General features: G+C 41.7%; 1 protein-coding gene across 1 annotated transcript; it reads left to right on the forward strand.

Annotated features, from left to right (window-relative positions):
- The first annotated feature begins 3,538 nt into the window (after positions 1-3,538).
- Positions 3,539-16,885, forward strand: mboat4 (membrane bound O-acyltransferase domain containing 4). Its single transcript, XM_048526737.2, has 3 exons — positions 3,539-3,885; positions 7,581-7,805; positions 15,907-16,885. Exons 1-3 carry the CDS (start codon positions 3,758-3,760, stop codon positions 16,883-16,885), a joined length of 1,332 nt encoding a protein of 443 aa, XP_048382694.2. The 5' UTR covers positions 3,539-3,757.
- The last annotated feature ends 554 nt before the right edge of the window (positions 16,886-17,439 follow it).

A 17,439-nucleotide genomic window follows, 5' to 3' on the forward strand; every position in this document is an offset into this window, starting at 1 on the left:
CTGCCAAAGTACATAACTTCACATTTTCCCACATTATGTTCCATCTGCCAAGTGTTTTGCATACTCACGCTTTGTCAATATCTCCCTGCCGACTCTTTGTTAACATCCTCACCACTTAACATTTTATCTATTTTTGGGACATCCTCATATTTGGCCAGAATACATTCACTTTCCTCATGTAAGTCATTAATATATATTGCACTGATCCCTGTGGCACTCCATTGGTTACTGATTGCCGTCCTGAAAAAGACCCTTAAACCCCAACTCTTTGTCTTCCGTCAGCGAGCCAAGCATCCAGTGTCAGCTGAGCTTGATAGGTTTGCCTACCCCTTGGCCCTTACGTCAACTGGGCTGGACACCTAATGGGTGGCTCAGACCAAATAGTCATTTATCTTTCTCCAAGGGATTGCATGTTAATGTTATTGAAAATCCTGAACTAGGACTCCTAAGTCCCTTTGTGCTTCAGATTTCCAAAGCCTTTCGTCATTTAGAAAATAGTGTATACCTCTATTCTTCCTACCACTTTCCCACATTGTATTCCATCTGCCACTTTTTTGCCCAGTCTCCTAGCATGCCCAAGTCCTTCTGCAGCCTCCCAGCTTCCTCAACACTACCTGCAGCCTCACCTATCTTTGTGTCATTTGCAAACTTAGCAACAACGTCCTCAGTTCCTTCACTGAGATCATTAATGGAGAACGTGAATAGTTGTGGTCTAATACTGACCCCTGCAAAGCTCCATTAGTCACTGGCAGCCATTTTGAAAAAAATACACCTTTATCCCCACTCTCTGTCTTCTGCCAGTCAGCGAATCCTCAAACCAAGCCAGTAGTTTGCCTACAATACCATGGGCTTTATCTTATTTAACAGCCTCCTTGCAGTTCCTTATCAAAGGCCTTAGGGAAATCAAGTCCTCTGGCCCTCCTTTGTCTAACTTCTTCTTTGCCCTCTCAAAGAATTCTAATAGATTTGTCAGGCATGGCATCCCTTTGTCATAGGGCTGTGCTGACTCAACCCTATTTTACCATGTACTTCCAACTATTCCACAATCTCATGCTTAATTATGGACTCTAAAATCTTACTAACAACGGAGGTCAGGCTATCTAACCGATAAAAAGCAAAATAACTGTGGATGCTATAAATCAGGAACAAAAATTGCTGGAAAAGCTCAGCAGGTCTTGCAGCATCAGTGAAGAAAAGTATCAGAGTTAACGTTTTGGGTTCGGTGACCCTTCCTCCAGTTCTTAGCAAGGGTCACCGGTCCCAAAACGTTAACTCTGATTTTTTTTCCTCACAGCCGTTGCCAGACCTGCTGAGCTTTTCCAGCAATTTCTGATTTCTAACTGATCTATAGTTTCCTGCCTCCCTCCCTTCTTAAACAGGTATGTTACATTAACAATTTTCCAGGTCTCTCGGATCCTCCCTGACTCCAGTGATTCCTGATCTAATGTCTCTACAATCTTCTCAGCTATCTCCTTCAGAACTGTGGGGTGAGTCCATCTGGGCTGGGTGATTTGTCCACCTTTAGATCTTTCAACTTCCTCAGCACCTTCTCCTTCATGATGGCCACTACACCCACCTCTGCCCCCTGCTTGTCTTGAAGTTCTGGTGTGCTGCTGGTGACTTCCTCCATGTGAAAGTACCTATGCAGTCCCTCCGCCATTTCTTTGTTCCCCATTATTACTTCTCCAGCCTCATTTTCCTGTGGTCCAAAGCTCACTCTTGCCTCTCATTTACCTTTCTGATATCTTAAAAGAATCTCTTAAAATGGGCTCAGTAATATTTTCTGAAGAAGGATCCTGACCGAAAACATCAACTTCCCTTCTCCTCTGATGCTGCCTGGCCTGCTGTGTTCATCCAGCTCCACACTGCCTTATCTCAGACTCCAGCATCGGCAGTTCTTACTATCTCTCAGTAATATATTCAGTGTGTTTTTGCTTTAATGCCTGCAGCGCCTGTCTTCAGGCAGGATTTCAACTTGCACAAGCATACTTGTGTTTAAAATCCAAATCCACGTCATTGGAGTAGATAATGAAACACAGTCATCCTGTGTTAATGGATGCAGTGCTGGAGATTTTAGCAATGCAGCTGGGCAGGAGGTACATAGAAGATAGAATATTACAGAGCAGTACAAGCCCTTCGACCCTCGATGTTGCGCAGACCTGTGAAACCAATCTGAAGCCCATCTAACCTACACTATTCCATTATCATCCATATGTTTATCCAATGACCATTTAAATGCCTGTAAACTTGGCGAGTCTACTACTGTTGCAGGTAGGGCATTCCACACCCTTATTACTCTCTGAGTAAAGAATTTACCTCTGACATCTGCCCTATATCTATCAACCCTCAATTTAAAGCTATGTCCCCTTGTGCTAGCCATCACCGTCCAAGGAAAAAGGCTTTCACTGTCAACCTTATCTAATCCTCTGATCATCTTGTACGTCTCTACTAAGTCACCCCTTAACCTTCTTCTGTCTAACGAGGTATTCTACCAAGGGAACAAGATCCTTGAGGACCCCTTAGAATGAGAAATGGAGGTAGGAAACTAGGTGAACTTCACGAGTCTTGGCACAAGGAGCAGTGTTATAATGTAGATTTCATGATTTCACACAGGGATATTTTTATTACGACGTACTATTTCATGGGATGTAGGCATCTTCATCAAGGCCAGAATTTCTTGCCCATCCTTTATTGCCATTGAACTAAGCAGCTTGCTAGGGCAGTTAAGAGTGAAACACATGACTGTATGATGAGAGTCACATGTGGGTCTGACTGGATAAGATTGTCAGATTTTCTTCCCTAAAGGACATTCTTCAACCCGATGAGTTTTTATGTCAGCTGTGTCACCGTTACTGAGACTAGGTTTCAATTCCAGATGTATTAATTGAACTTAAATTTCACTAGCTGCCATGGTGTGATTTGAGCCTGTGGCCCCCAAAACATTCGCCTTGGTCTCTGGACAATGAATCTCACAGGATTACCACTGTATCATTGTCTGCCCCTTGTCACCAGGTTAGTATCAGTGAATGCATCATTACCCGACATCGCCTCCCAACAAAAACCCAACTTCTCACGCTGCTCAACTCATCAAAACCCCACGATTCATCCATCGTCAGCTGTTACACTTCATCTCACTGCCAGACATTGATCAATACAGGTCAGTGGTCAATTAGGAGAGTGTGCGCTCTATGGTTTAAACAGGTGGACAGTAAGTGTAAATTATAATATTTTTAGAGAGTGCATTAAATTGAATGTTCATTATCTTTTTAATCATGGTGTTGGGAATGTAATGCTGAGTGAAAAACCCATGTTCCCTAGATACTTACAGGCTTATTCCAAACAGAACAAGAAAACAAAAATATTTTATTTTTAATGTAAGCTTTAGGCAAATACGGAAAATCCTAGAAGCCAATTAACATGCCAAGGGTGTGTACTGTTCACAGCAGCAATACTTTTGTGTCAGAAGGTTCAAGCTGCTTATCTGGCAGCTAGATTAAGTTCCTCCTTGGAATTGTTCCATTACTGGGCAACAGGAGCATTAATCAGTCATTTCCTTCACTTTGTCTATTGACATTGTTTTGTATTCTACATTTTCTCAAGTGCAGCTTAAATATGGAGAAGCTGTATGATGATGTGTTAGCTTGGTGCCGGTGTGTGCTGTACATTTTGGCTTTCTTTAAAATATTGCCACTTGTGTATGGGTAGGTTTAAAGGTAAGGTGCTTTAACTCGTTTTTAAACAGTGTAGCTTAAACAGAATGGATTTAGAGTTTTTACAGTCTGAGCTAGACTATTACCCAGTCACCATCTACCAGTTTCTGAGTGCCCCATTTGCACTTGCTTTCTATTACTTCTCCATCACAGGATACCTTCATCTAACTGCAAGGTAGGAATGCATAAGCTTTATCAATAGTACATGGTACAATACCCTATCGTTTAATCATTAAAAGTTCTTAATTCTATTGCATATGTTCTGTAATCTCAATGTTATGAAAATGCACATTTTCAGTTGATCACTGGGTAACAAAACAGGTGAAACTTCTTTGGTAGGTTGGAATAACACCTTAATAGTCAGTGATTTGTGTTATAATTTAACATTTCTTGCTAATAAGTTGAATTCAAATCTTATGAGATACTGCCATATTGGAATGGGACAAATGGAAACTGAGTCTTTTGTGACTTCATTTTGTAGGTAGGCTTTTGCATTTGTAAATCCATAGCTTGAGTACAGGGCCAAAAGCAAGCTATAAAAATGGAGTTAAAATTTCAGGTTGATTGTTGTATATGACCTTGCCTTTAATAATGTTCGCCTTTAAGGACGACATATGCCATGTGTATGCAATGTTGCAACTCTGCCTGACAACAGCTTTGCTGTTGGTTCACTGAACAGTCTGTTTTTTAACATATAATGCATCTTCCTGTTTGAATTAGTTTATTTAAAAGAGTTGATCCAATCCCTGATGAGCAATTGACAATTAAGCCATTATCATTGATATAACACAGGTGTTAGGCAGTGGTAAACGTCATGCTGGTGGATTGTGCTTGAACGGTCAAGCAAGTTAATCTGATGGTGAAACACATAGTCGACTGTCTTAAATCAAACTAATATATTTGGGACAACCTTCAATGGCCTCATTTATTACAGTGTTAAAAACAGAGCTTAGTGGTAAGCAAACAAATCCCTAATAAGAGACCTGTTTGACTCACCTGAGAAGATAAAGGATCAAGCTGTGTGCTGTATCAATAGTAAGCAAGGGATGTTGTCAGACTGTCCAAAAGTTCCCTCATTTAAATTGAGACACAACAGACCTCCTAATAGAATTTAACATGTCTAAACAGCATTCAGAGCTATAGTTTGTAGATTAGGGTGTATACAATGCAGAAAATCAAGATTTTCTTAGCAATTGAGAATGAAGAGCCACACAGAATTAACACATCAAGATTAACAGCAAAAGAGCTAGAAGATCCCTAAAAGATACAGATCATTCATGATGGTGACTGCTTTGGTGTGCCATTGATTTCCACGCCTCACTGACATTGTATGTCATTCCTGTTTGTGTTGTACTTGCTTTTCCAAAATGTACTCATCGTGATAAAAGGTTAGCGGCCTGAAACTTTAACTCCATTTTAATGTCCAAACATACTGCCTGTCCTACTGGCTATTTCCAGCAATTTTTGTTCTTCTTTCATATTTCTTGTGTATGCAATATTTTGCATCTGAACAAAAACTGAGTTGTGAGGAGACAGAAAAATGATTGGCAGAACTCTGGCTTGTAATTGTTTCTTTCAGTCTTTTATAACTACATAAGATAGACCCAGGGATTTAAGGAGCAAGACATTACTCTAGTTTGATTATAAAGTACATCCTTTACCCTCCTATGTTATGTTGATCAAAATGAGAATTAGGGCTTTCTTGCAGTGGCTAAACTTGGAACTCACTTTTGCAAACAGCTGCTACGTTTAAATAGGGAGATAAACAAAAGAAAAAAAAACAAACAGTTGTTAACAGCAGGCACTTAATTATCATGAAACTGTTTAACTGTTTCAAGTGCTTTGATTATATAAAAGACAAGAGTATTTCCTGCGCCCTTTCTTATGGTGAGTCAAAGGTTATGGACTCATAAGGCTGTTAGCTCCAGTGATACAAGAGCATTCTGTTTACTTTGTAAAATTAGTTGAAGAAAAACTAGAAATTAAACATTTGAGAGCTTCAATACCTGAACAGGTTATTTTTAAGTAGAAATTTTCAGTGTAAGAGCTCACAGATATCTTTAAGTCTGACAAGTTAGTGATCATACATACGTTGAATCTTCTATTTGTGTCCAAACTGATATTTCAGTACAGACGGAATGCTGTTCTGCCAAAGGTGATGTGTTAAAGCAATGCTTCACTCACTCTCTCAGGTCAATGTAAAAACTCCACAGTACTATTTCAAAGCAGAGCATGGGAACCCTCCCAGTGTCCTGGGCAACATTTACACCCTCAACCAATATCACTAAAACAGTTTGTCTGATTATTATCACATTGTTGTTTGTGGGATCTTGCTGTGGAACAATTAATCACTGTATTTCCAGCATTACAAGAATGACTGCATTTCAAATGTAATTCATTGCTGCACAGCACTTGGAAGCATTTAGGATTTCTCAAAGACGTGACATAAGTGACAGGTGTCCCTTTACCTTCAAACTATAAACATTGGACAAGGTATAAATTTGAGAAACAGAACTTTTGACATGTACATTTTTCAAGGCCGGAACTAAACTATGACAGATTGTACATGGGTTGTACCTAAGGTTCAAAAGCGGTGGCCAAGTTGGGTTTGTGGGAATTTCACAGTCTTGCCGGTACTGGGGGTGACCCAGAAATATAGCACAGGAAAGAATTGCAGTTTAGTAGCAACCATATGTTAGGCTTGGTCCGCTGGGTGATTCCTGAAGCTGGAAGCATTTTAAGGTTCCAAAGATTAGTGACATTGGTTCAGGCATGGGTTTCTGGCAGTATTGGAAGTACTAAAACAAAAACAGAGATTGCAGGTGAAACTCAGCAGGGCTAGCAGCATCTGTGGTACAAAGTAGAGTTAATGCTTTGAGTCTGGTGTTTCTTCATTAGAACCAGACCTCCAGTATCTGCAGTTCTTTGTATTATTGGAAGTACTTTCTAACTCTAGCTAAAGCACAGGACAGTTACTGGTGTCTATTAGTGCAGAGGGCTAAGGGCAGATGAGAGAATGGAAGCTAAGAGCCTGATATTACAGTACTGAGAGTAAGATGGTGACTGGACCTACCAATAGGATAGGTGTGATTCCAGGAGAACTGAAGGATGCCCAGAGTCATGAAAAATTGAATGCTTGAAAATTGAATAAATTTAAACTGCAACTTTTTATTTAAAGTTTATTTCAATATGTTCAGGCAACATCTTTAGTAGTGTTGTGGTTTCCTGCCTTTTAGATTCTCCAGTTTGCAAACTAGACTTCAGGAACCTATACAGTCTCCCTCTGGTTGCCCTCCCCAGAGGGTAGAAAAAAAATAATCTGCAAAATAAAGAAAGACCTTGCAATTATTTCTCACAGTTCATGATTTCAGGGCATTCTAAAGTGCTTTATAGGTAACAAATGGCTTTTGAAGTTTAGTTACTGTTGTAAAAGGCAGCAATGAGATAAATGATCAAATGACCAGATTGAGTGATTGTGGCCAAGGATCTCTTGCAGCTATCTGAGAGGGCAGATACAGCCTTAGTTTTGACACACAGTATTAATTATTATTATGAGTTTAGGTACGTGTTAAGAACTATATGTATCAGTGTATGTCACATGTTGATGTGTGAGTATGCATATATGTGTATCAATGTATAAAAGTTTGTAACTGTATCTATACATGAGTGTGGCTGTATAAAAGACAGTATTTCTGTCACCATGTTTCAGTATGTGGTTTGAAATGCGAGTGTCTCTGTCCATATGTGTATGTGAGTTTGTGTATCTCTGTAGGTGCATGTGCTCGAATTTCTTTAAGAAAAGCCAATTGAGAATGAAGTTGCAATTCATGTGGTCACAATTAAAGAACAGAATTTGTTATACTTTTCCAGGTATGTATTCCTTACATTTGGAGGACTTCTTTTGGCAATTGTTTCCATGGGACCATATGCTGTGATAGTGCTCATACCTGCTGTTTTTGCTGTGGTATTTATACATTCTCTGCAGCCCAGAATCGTCCACAAGTGGACCTTCCTCACTCAGATGACATGGCAAACACTCTGCCATTTCTGGCTACACTACAAAGAATATTACCTACAAGAAACAACAGACATCAAGTAAGTGTATTATTTATAAGCATTTAATATCTAGGCATCAGCTTTATGGCAATCTCAGCGTAGTTATTAGCGCTTGTATTAAACTCATATCTATTATCCAGGCCATTAGACAACAAGTCATTCTGCAAAGGTACAAGATGCTGGTGAGACCACATCTGAAGTACCGTGAATAGTTTTGATCCCTTTATTTAAGGAAAGATATCATTTCAGTGGAGGCAGAGATAATAGGAACTGTAGATGCTGGTGAATCCAAGATCACAAGGCGTGAAGCTGGATGAATACAGCAGGCCAAGCAGCATCTTAGGAGCAGGAAAGCTTGAAGGTTGCAGGAAAAGCAACTCATATTCCGCTTGGGAACCTTGCAGCCCAATGGTATCAATGTGGATTTCACAAGCTTCAAAATCTCACCTACCCCCACCGCATCCCAAAACCAGCCCAACTCGTCCCTGCCTCCCTAACCTGTTCTTCCTCTCACCCATCCCATTCGCCCACCTCAAGCCACACCCCTAATTACTACTACTAACCTAATCCTGCCCCCTTGACCTGTCCATCCTCCCTTGACTGACCTATCTCCTCTCTACCTCCCCACCTACAATCACCTTTACTGGCTCCATCGCCGCCTCTTTAACTTGTCTGTCTCCTGTCCACCTATCTTCTCCTCTATCCATCTTCAATCCACCCCCCCTTCTCTCCTTATTTATTTCAGAACCCTCTTCCCCTCCCCATTTCTGATGAAGGGTCTAGGTCCAAAACGTCAGCTTTCCTGCTCCTAAGATGCTGCTTGTTCATCCAGCTCCACACCTTGTGATTTCATTGGAGGCAGTTCAGGGAAGGTTCATTAGGATGATCCCTGGCATGGAGGGATTATCTCATGAGCAAAGGCTAAAAAGGTTCGGACTCTACTCACCAGAGTTTAAAAGAATGAAAGGTGATCTCACTGAAAAATATAAGACTCTTAAGGGGCTTGACAGGATAAATGCTAACGGGATGTTTCCCCTCATGGGAGAGTCTAGAGCAAGTGGGCATAGTCTCAGAATAAAGGGGTGCTGATTTAAGACTGAGATGGTGAGGAATTTCTTCTCTAAGAGAGTTGAGAGTCTTTGGAGATAGTAGGAACTGTCGATGCTGGAGAATCTGAGATAACACGGTGTGAAGCTGGATGAACACAGCAGGCCAAGTAGCATCAGAGGAGCAGGAAAGCTGATGTTTCGGGTCGAGACCCTTCTTCAGAAAAAACTCTGAAGAAGGGTCTCAACCCAAAACATCAGCTTTCCTGCTCCTCTGATGCTGCTTGGCCTGCTGTGTTCATCCAGCTTCACACCATGCTATCTTAGAGTGTTTGGATCTCCTTTCCACAGAGAGCTGTTGGGGCAGAGTCCTTTCGTATATTTAAAGACTGAGATAGATTCTTGACCAGCTGGGGAAACAAGGGCTATGGGGAAAAGGGCAGGAAAGTGGATGTGAGGCATGTTGGATCACCCATTATCCTAGTGAATGGCACAGCAGGTCTGGGGGTTGGGGGGCTATACAGCCTACTCCTGTGCCTGTTCCTTATGGTCTTAGGGAACTGAACAAGAGTGAGGTCAGGTGGGGAATTCTCTTAAAACAAAAAGATAGAAGTATCTGATAGCAAACCCTCATTATCAGTTTCCAATTCTGCTTCCTGCCCAGCATCTGTCTGGAGTGGCAGAAGGCCAACAGTAGGAGACCAGAGTTGAAGATATTAGGTTGGGGGATCAAGGATTTCAACATCAGGGAGCATATTTTTAAGGTGAGAGGAGAGAGATTTAAAAAAGATATGAGAGGTAAATTTTTTACACAAGAGGACAGGTCACTCTTGGAATGAACTTCCTGAGGATGTGGTGAATGGGGGCACTGTTACAATATTTAAAGGACACTTAGATAAGTATCTGAATAGAAAAGCTTCGGAGGGATATGGGCCGGGAGCAGGCTGGTGGGACGAGTTTATTTCGGGATTATGTTTGGAATGGACTGGTTGGACCAAAGGGTCTGTTTCTGTACTGTGTGACTTTATGACACTAGAATTCCTAAGACAGAGATGAAGAGGAATTTCTTCTCTCAGAGGGTAGTGAACCTGTGGAATTCTTTGCCACACAGGGCTGTCAAAATGGTCAGTAAGTGTATTCAAGACTGATAAAGATGAATTCTTAATCAGTTACAGAAGTGCACAACCAATTAAAAACATCATAAATCACAAATGTGGATTGCCCTGTTTTATTGCAAACAACTTTTAGAAGATCAGTGAGATTCATTTCATCGAGCAGCAAATGACTGCTGTGTGGAAAATTGCACTAAGTCAGTGGACAAATTTCTGTTGCTGACCGGCCAAGGGGAGGACAATTTTTTTCCCCCTCATGTACCTGTTATTGCAATAGCCACTATGATGTATTTACTGATGTGTTCTCCTTTGGCTCTTGAAGATGGTCAATACTGTCACTCTGCACTATCACTCTGAGCCGAACTGCCTAATGGTGTATCAAAGGTGCCAGAATGATTGTGTGATGAGCCTTTGCCACACTAGGGTGAGCCGTTCTGCTCAGATCCTCTCTACACACACCTTACCCACCAAAGTACACCAGAAATAACCCCCTCTCTGATGTGGTGAGAATAACGATAAGTACGTTGTGTTAATCAGCCAGGAGACCAAAAATCAAATTCTTGAGTTAAGCTTTCACAATTGTGTGCTCCTTCTTTAGCAAGAAGGCGATAGGAAGCCTTTATACATGTACTTGTGTCTCATTAATTAACCTATTTGTCAAAATTAATTCTCTCGTTGTAATTATTCCTGGCTCAGTTGAGATACTCGACATTTCAGAAACTGGCTGCATAAACCAATTGTGTGTCGTCAGGTCTTCTGCCTCCAGCTGGGGTAAATACACAGCTTTCACAGCCATCTTGTTCATTTCAAACTCACTGGAGCCACTACAGCTGCAATAGGCACTGGACATTGAATAGGCACAATGTCTTGCTAGATCATCACTCCATCCAACTGGGCGAAGGTAATGCACCTTCTCAAGTAGCACTTCAGCAGAAAAGCCAACAAGCATTTCTTTCACATGAAGCACTTTAACATGGAAGGGAAGGTAGGCAGGCAAATTGTCAGACCCAAGAATCATGAAGCAGGAATCCTTTATTCCCATGGCATCCGGTCAATACAAACGGATGGTAATTAAGGTTAAACAAGAACTGTATTACCATGTGGGTTACATTAGGCTAAGGAATCTCTTCATCTGTCTGCCCTCCCTCCACATGAGAACTGTTTTCACCAAAAATGCTCTGTATTTCCAGTGAGAGTCCATTCAACTACACTCCAGTTGCCCTCCCTAAACATTGTCATCTGCTGGTGGTGTTCCTGCTCAGAACTGCTCAGCTGCCTTGCTTGTCCACAATCGCCACGGCTACCTGCTGCTGCAATTCCCATTACAGAGTGAAGAGGAAATGTGAAAAGGGGGAATGGGTTTGGACATGACATGGTGCTGTGTGAATGTGCCACCAGCTTACCTAACAAACACATTAAATGAACTTGAAGAAACAGTGTTGCATGAAAGACAAAAGGGGAAGCATATTCAGTGGGGAAAGTGTGAGTTCCAGTCATTTGGGAGTTCCATCACATTCAGTCCAGGACCTGGGCTGTTCCAAGTCTAAGGGTTTGGCCACGGTTAGTTGGGCAGTTAATCAGATGCAAATATCTGTGTTGTTATGGTCCAGGATTGGGTCACGATCAGTCAGGGGTTTGGGACACGATCAGTCCAGGGTTTGGGACACATCAGTCAGGGCATTCCTGCAAAGTCTTTCTGGGAGCTGGAGCATAGTCAGCTGGGTAAGGATGATTTATACATGATCTGAAAGTTTTAACAGTCAGTCCATGTTATTGTTGAGGCAGTGGGCAGCTCATATCTAGGAGGTGGCCTGGTTGTATTCACTGGCTGAGGAACAGTCATAGTGATAGGGTTAATTGTGGATGGTAGGCTGGATTATCAGAAGGGACTGCTTAGAATCAAAGTGGGGTGGGCGTTGAGAAAATAGTTGTGTTGATTAATGCAGCTTAAACAACACTCAAGAAGAAATTCACCAATGCTCCTAAGACAACCCCTTCCAATCCTCCAATTATTACCGTGTAGAAGGACAAGGGTAGCAGACACTTGGGAGTGCCACCAACTACAAGTCCCTCTCCAAGCTGCTCCCCATCCAAACTTGGAACTATATCCCTATTCATTGTTGCTGGATCCAAAGTCTTGGAATTCCCTCCATGACAGCACTAAAGGTGTACCTACTCCAAACTGACTGCAGCAATTCAGATGGCAGCTCACCACCATCTTCTTGAAGGTGATTAGGGATGGCCCATAAATGCCGGCCCAGCCAACGTCACCCATACTCCTGAATATATTTTTAAAAATCAACTGTGTAAAACGGCTTTCAACATTGACAAAGTAGCACCCAAAGGGCAAGGACCAAGTCACTAGGACTGAAAGACATCAGATTGCAGCTGTCATATCCTGCTCAAGACAAAGTCTGCTGGGAGACGATTTTTGTGGTAAGCTTGTTGTGGAAGGGAAGTGGGTGGCAAAGGTCCTCCTGGCAGCTGCTTCATTGCCAAGGCCAAATGGACGCTTTCTTGGGTCACCTTACATGAGGTGAGGATGGAAAATGTGCACGGACAGGAATATCATCAGGCTTGAAGGGAATTCTTTCCCTCCTGGATCCTTAGATACATTACAGATTCCATCAGCACACTCATAAACGGAACACCTAGATTTAACCCACTGGATATCCCAGGCTTTGACTTCTCCCCTATGTCTTATTGTCACCCTTAGTGTCTTTGATTGATTGGATTGTAGTCAAAGCTCAACAGATGACAATGTACTCATGGAGTTTAGAAGAATGAGAGGAAACATTTCAGTTCATGGGGGCTTGACAGAATAGATACAGAGATGTTGTTTTCCTTTGTGGGAGAGTTTAGAGTTTAGTAGTGCTTCTGTGGATTTCTTTACTTCAGAGTCCTCGGGAGGCTTAAAGTATATTCAAAGCTGAGATAGACATATTTTTAATCAGCAACGGATTAAAGAGTTATGGGGCTAAGGTACGAAAGTGGAGTTGAGGATCATTAGATCATCCATAATTGAATGGCTGAGAAAACTTGATGGACTAAATGGCCTACTTCTGCTCCTACATCGAATGGACTTACAGACTAAGAATACAACCAGATGAGTGTAATCTCACTGACCTGATGGTGATGGAGTGGTTTCAGGGGTGGATGGTAAAAGGCCGCAAATGAGTTATGAAGGACGAAGAGGGGTTGTTTGCCTTCACAACTATTGTAAAGGATGTCATCTCTGACTTCAGTAAAAGCAGTTTCAGTTATGAGCTGAAAGTAATTGGAGGGTTATGGACAAGGCATTCCTGGAAGGATGGGTATGAATATTGAAGACAATATGTTCAAGGACTTTTGAGAGGAACAAGAGTCTGGAGATAGCATGGCAGTTTACAAGGATGATGGAGATAGTATTTTTTTTGAAGATAGGAATATTGTCATCTGATACGAGGAGCAAAGGCCAGAACTTGAAGAAGGAGAACAGTTTACAACACCAGCTGACATGGAAGTCAAGAAGGGAAGTTGTGCACTCAGTAGTTTTGTGAGGATAGCATCAAGAGAGCAGTAGGTGGATCTTATGGTCAACATCAACTTCAATAGGGCATGGGGGAGGGGGGTTAGGAGTAAAACCGCAGAAAGATACAAGTTCAAGGTTAGGGAATGGGGAAACATTAGAAGTTAGCTTGATGGTCTAAGGGAAGGGGGAAAATGGCATAGGAAGCTGTTCAGATGGTCTTAATCTCTTTAACAAACAAATCTACTAGCTCTTTGCACATAGTCTTTGGACTGAGGCTGGAAAAGACAGAGAAGGCAACTTGCAGTCGAGAAAAGGAGCCAGATGTTAACATTGCACTCAAGATGACTCTGGAATAGTTAGCACTCTAAGAGGAGAAGATTAGGCCCAGCAGTGCTTCATGTGGTTCATGTAGATCTGGCAATAAATATCTAAACCAGTTGTCTACCACATCCATTCAAAACTGCGAGACTTGGACTTAAGAGAGTGGAGGTGAAGGCTATACTGTAGTGAATGACCAAGCAATATTTAGATTTAGGTTGTATTGTCACATGTAGTCAAGTATAGGCTACGAGAGTACAGTGAAAAGTATATAATGTCACCACACAAAGCACCACCTTAGGAACAAAGTATCTTGTTACAAAATCTTAGTTACAGAACTAGAAAAATAAAGAAATAAGTTAAAATGTCAAACATTACAGTCCTTTCTTAAGCCTGTAGATGCTCCAGACTGGACTTTCCCCAAGAGGGCTCATTCTCCCACACGCTGCGCGTGATTTCACTCACACTGGGCGAAGACCCACCTGGGTGCACCAGGCTTCACCGCCGCTCGCAAGACTTCAGCCCTGACCTCTGTATTACCAATCACTGCCACTGCCACCATCCCTTATGGCTGACTGCCTCTCCTACCATGCTTCGTCACCAAGCTACTGCCACCAACTGGTATCGCGCCGTGCCCTAGCCACTCCCACGCTTTGTTGCTGCCACTGCCTCCACAGCCTCCAAAAGGGAAGTAGGAAACACTACAAACTAAAAATAACGACTGAAAAGAGAAGAAAAACAAATGAAAGTGGGTGAAATGGATGAGATCCAGTCTCAGGCGCCCAGGCACTGCCTACTCCATGCCGCATCTTGAAACATTTCAAATTACCAGACCCGTTCATGGCTCATTCAGTCAAAAACAGGAATAAATTCATTTACAAACACTAATGAACCTCTTAACTCATGCTGTCATAATCAGGTTCAGAGAGACTAAAGGTTTTAGTTAGGACTAAGGCAGAAACAGTGATGGTGAAAGTGCAACCACACAAATCAACAGCTGCAGAAATGTTGCGTTGAACAGAGGGCCAGCGGTAGACCGGTAGGATTTTGAAACTACCACTGTGGGTGAAATGGGAGGGAATATTTTCCTGGGGCAGATACAGAAGGAGGGTGCGTGCATGTAACTTTATCAATGAGGCAGAACAAAGTGAGAAGGTTGTGAAAATTTATGTGATACTCAGCAATACCAATAGAAGATTGGCATTCAAAGGCAAAAGAATTATGCTAAATCTTTATGAAATGCCGTTTCGACTTGTCTGTAAGTATTGTGTTCACTGCTGGGCACCACACCTTAGAAAGTATGTTAAAGTCTTAGTGAGTATGTGCAGGAAGGATTGACTGGAATGGTCCAAGAAATGAGGGCCTTCCATTATGTGGTGAGTCTGGAGAGTTGTGGTTGTTCTTTAAAGAAGAATAGGATATTTAATAGAAATGTTAAAATTACTAATGGTTTTGATAGAGTAAAAAAGTAACATCTGTATATCGTGGTGAAAAGGTTGGGAATCAAGGCGACAGATTTAGTGCGATTAGCAAAGGACCCAGAGCAAGCATATTTTTTATATCTCCAGTTGTTGTGATCTGGAGTGCTCTTTCTGAAAGGGTCATAAGACATATTCAGCCGTAAATTCAAAAAGTTCAGCTTGAAGGAAACACCTGGCAGGATCGTGAAGAAAGAACTAAGGATTAGGTAGCTCTACCAAAAACCAAACCAAATGGCTTCATTCTCCACAGTGCCTTTCTTTGGCTGTATGGTGAGGACAGTCTAATCTTTGCACAACCAGAGGATTGATATCTGGAATGGACTCACCAGGGTAAGGCTAAAGGCAAAAGAAAAAGAGTTAAGCAGGTGCACTTGACAAACTGTCTGGTACTATGAAAGGATTGGGGTGGGGGGGAACGTTGAATGATCTCCTACTTCTTCAACTGTGACAGGAAATATCCAGTTGTTTTGGGGATTTTGGCCCTGAGAGTTACACTTGTTGAGCAAAGAGCTCAATAGCCATGGGAAAATAAATCTTAAAAGCTATGCCTTCTATCTGCTGCCCACACCCAGTGCTTGAATTGTTTTAAACAGGTATACTGTTCCAGCAACTGTTGTACAAATACAAGGTAATGCTTTTATTGATACGAACTGTGCTTGTTTCTACATTCAGGTTCAAAATAGCGCTGTCGTCTCTGATGCTGTTAACCCAAAGAGTAACATCAACGTCATTGGACATTCATGAGGGCAAAATCAAGATCCCAGCTCAAATAATACAGCAACATCGCTTTGACACTGAAATTCTCTCTTATTCATTCCCATTCTTCAGCTACATGATATATTTCCCTACACTGCTTGGAGGGCCTCTGTGTTCTTTTCAAATGTACAAGATTCACATGGAAAACCTTAAGAAGTCTGATCAGAAAAGCATTGCCAAACCCTTGTGGTCTTTCTTTTACAAGTGCATCCTATTTTTTGTGTTGAATATGCTGAGAGTGTCTGTAAGGAATTGTGTTAGTGTTATTAAACATAGTGACAAAAGATCCCTTCAATGGGATGTTCCTAATGATATTTTCATGATTTGGGCAACAGCTTTGATGTTCAAATTAGCATATTACTCTCAATGGCTTCTCAGTGAATCTCTTAACAATCTAGTTGGCCTGGGGTTGGAAAATGGCAGCAATCAACAGTCTGCCCTCTCAGACACTGATATCTGGACACTAGAGACAACTAATAAGATATCTGAGTTTGTTCGAGTATGGAACAAAACCACAGCTGGTTGGCTAAGGAGAATGGTGTTTCAACGTAGCAAACTTCAGCCTTTTATATCAACATTTGCGTTTTCAGCTTGGTGGCATGGCCTTCACCCAGCCCAGGTCTTTGGATTTACCTTGTGTGCTGCCACTGTAAAAGTGGACTATCGAGTTCACCAATATATGGGCCCACTCACTGCACAGTCAAGGCTTCTAAGACTATTCTACAAAGTCATGACGTGGATGCAAACTCAACTAGTAATTGCATACATTTTAGTAGCTGTGGAGTTGAGGACCTTTTCTTGTGTGCTGGAGATGTGCAAGTCTGTCTGTGCTGTCAGCCCATTAGTGTATGTACTGATGCTAATAGGTATGCCAAACAAGCCAAGTAAAAATTAAAAAGTTTACCATGTACACTGTGTTCCTTTCATCTAATTAATGTGGTATCACGTGATTTTCAAATCATTTGGTCTTATCATAAATGTTTGAAGAATATGGATGTTCTTGTGAATTAAAAACACTAATGTGCCAGTCTTCCTAGTCTGTTCAGCAAGTTGGCATGTTAGATGTGCTCCTAGTGGCAACAGGGGTGGAGGGGGTGAGGTAGGTGCACAGATTCCTCCTGACCCAGTGAGCCTTGGAATGTACACATTAGTATCTCTGCCTATGCTTTTCCACAGTCCAGGCATCCATTTCCCCAGCCTGGGGTATCAATTCATCCAAACGGCCACCTTTTAAACAGATCTAATCCCCTAACAAGATCTTTTCACTCTGGTTTTGTGAAATACGTGTTTCCATTTAACAATACTCAGAACTCTTGTTAAAAATTCTAGAAACGAGTCTAATTCAGCTCCTGTATTCTTCAAAAACATTGAGGCAATTATCTCATTTGTGAATCTTACCCACCGTGAGAATGGAGACCCCAGTATATAAAATAATTACTTCATCATGGA

Source organism: Stegostoma tigrinum, chromosome 3 (genome assembly GCF_030684315.1).
Source record: "Stegostoma tigrinum isolate sSteTig4 chromosome 3, sSteTig4.hap1, whole genome shotgun sequence".
NCBI lineage: Eukaryota > Metazoa > Chordata > Chondrichthyes > Orectolobiformes > Stegostomatidae > Stegostoma > Stegostoma tigrinum.

Bases quoted from the DNA above. Each gene is read 5' to 3' on its own strand.
- mboat4 (XM_048526737.2), top strand. From the start codon at position 3,758: ATGGATTTAGAGTTTTTACAGTCTGAGCTAGACTATTACCCAGTCACC. The intron at 3,886-7,580 runs GTAGGAATGCAT...ATACTTTTCCAG, and splicing joins TACCTTCATCTAACTGCAAG to GTATGTATTCCTTACATTTG. The intron at 7,806-15,906 runs GTAAGTGTATTA...TTCTACATTCAG, and splicing joins CAAGAAACAACAGACATCAA to GTTCAAAATAGCGCTGTCGT.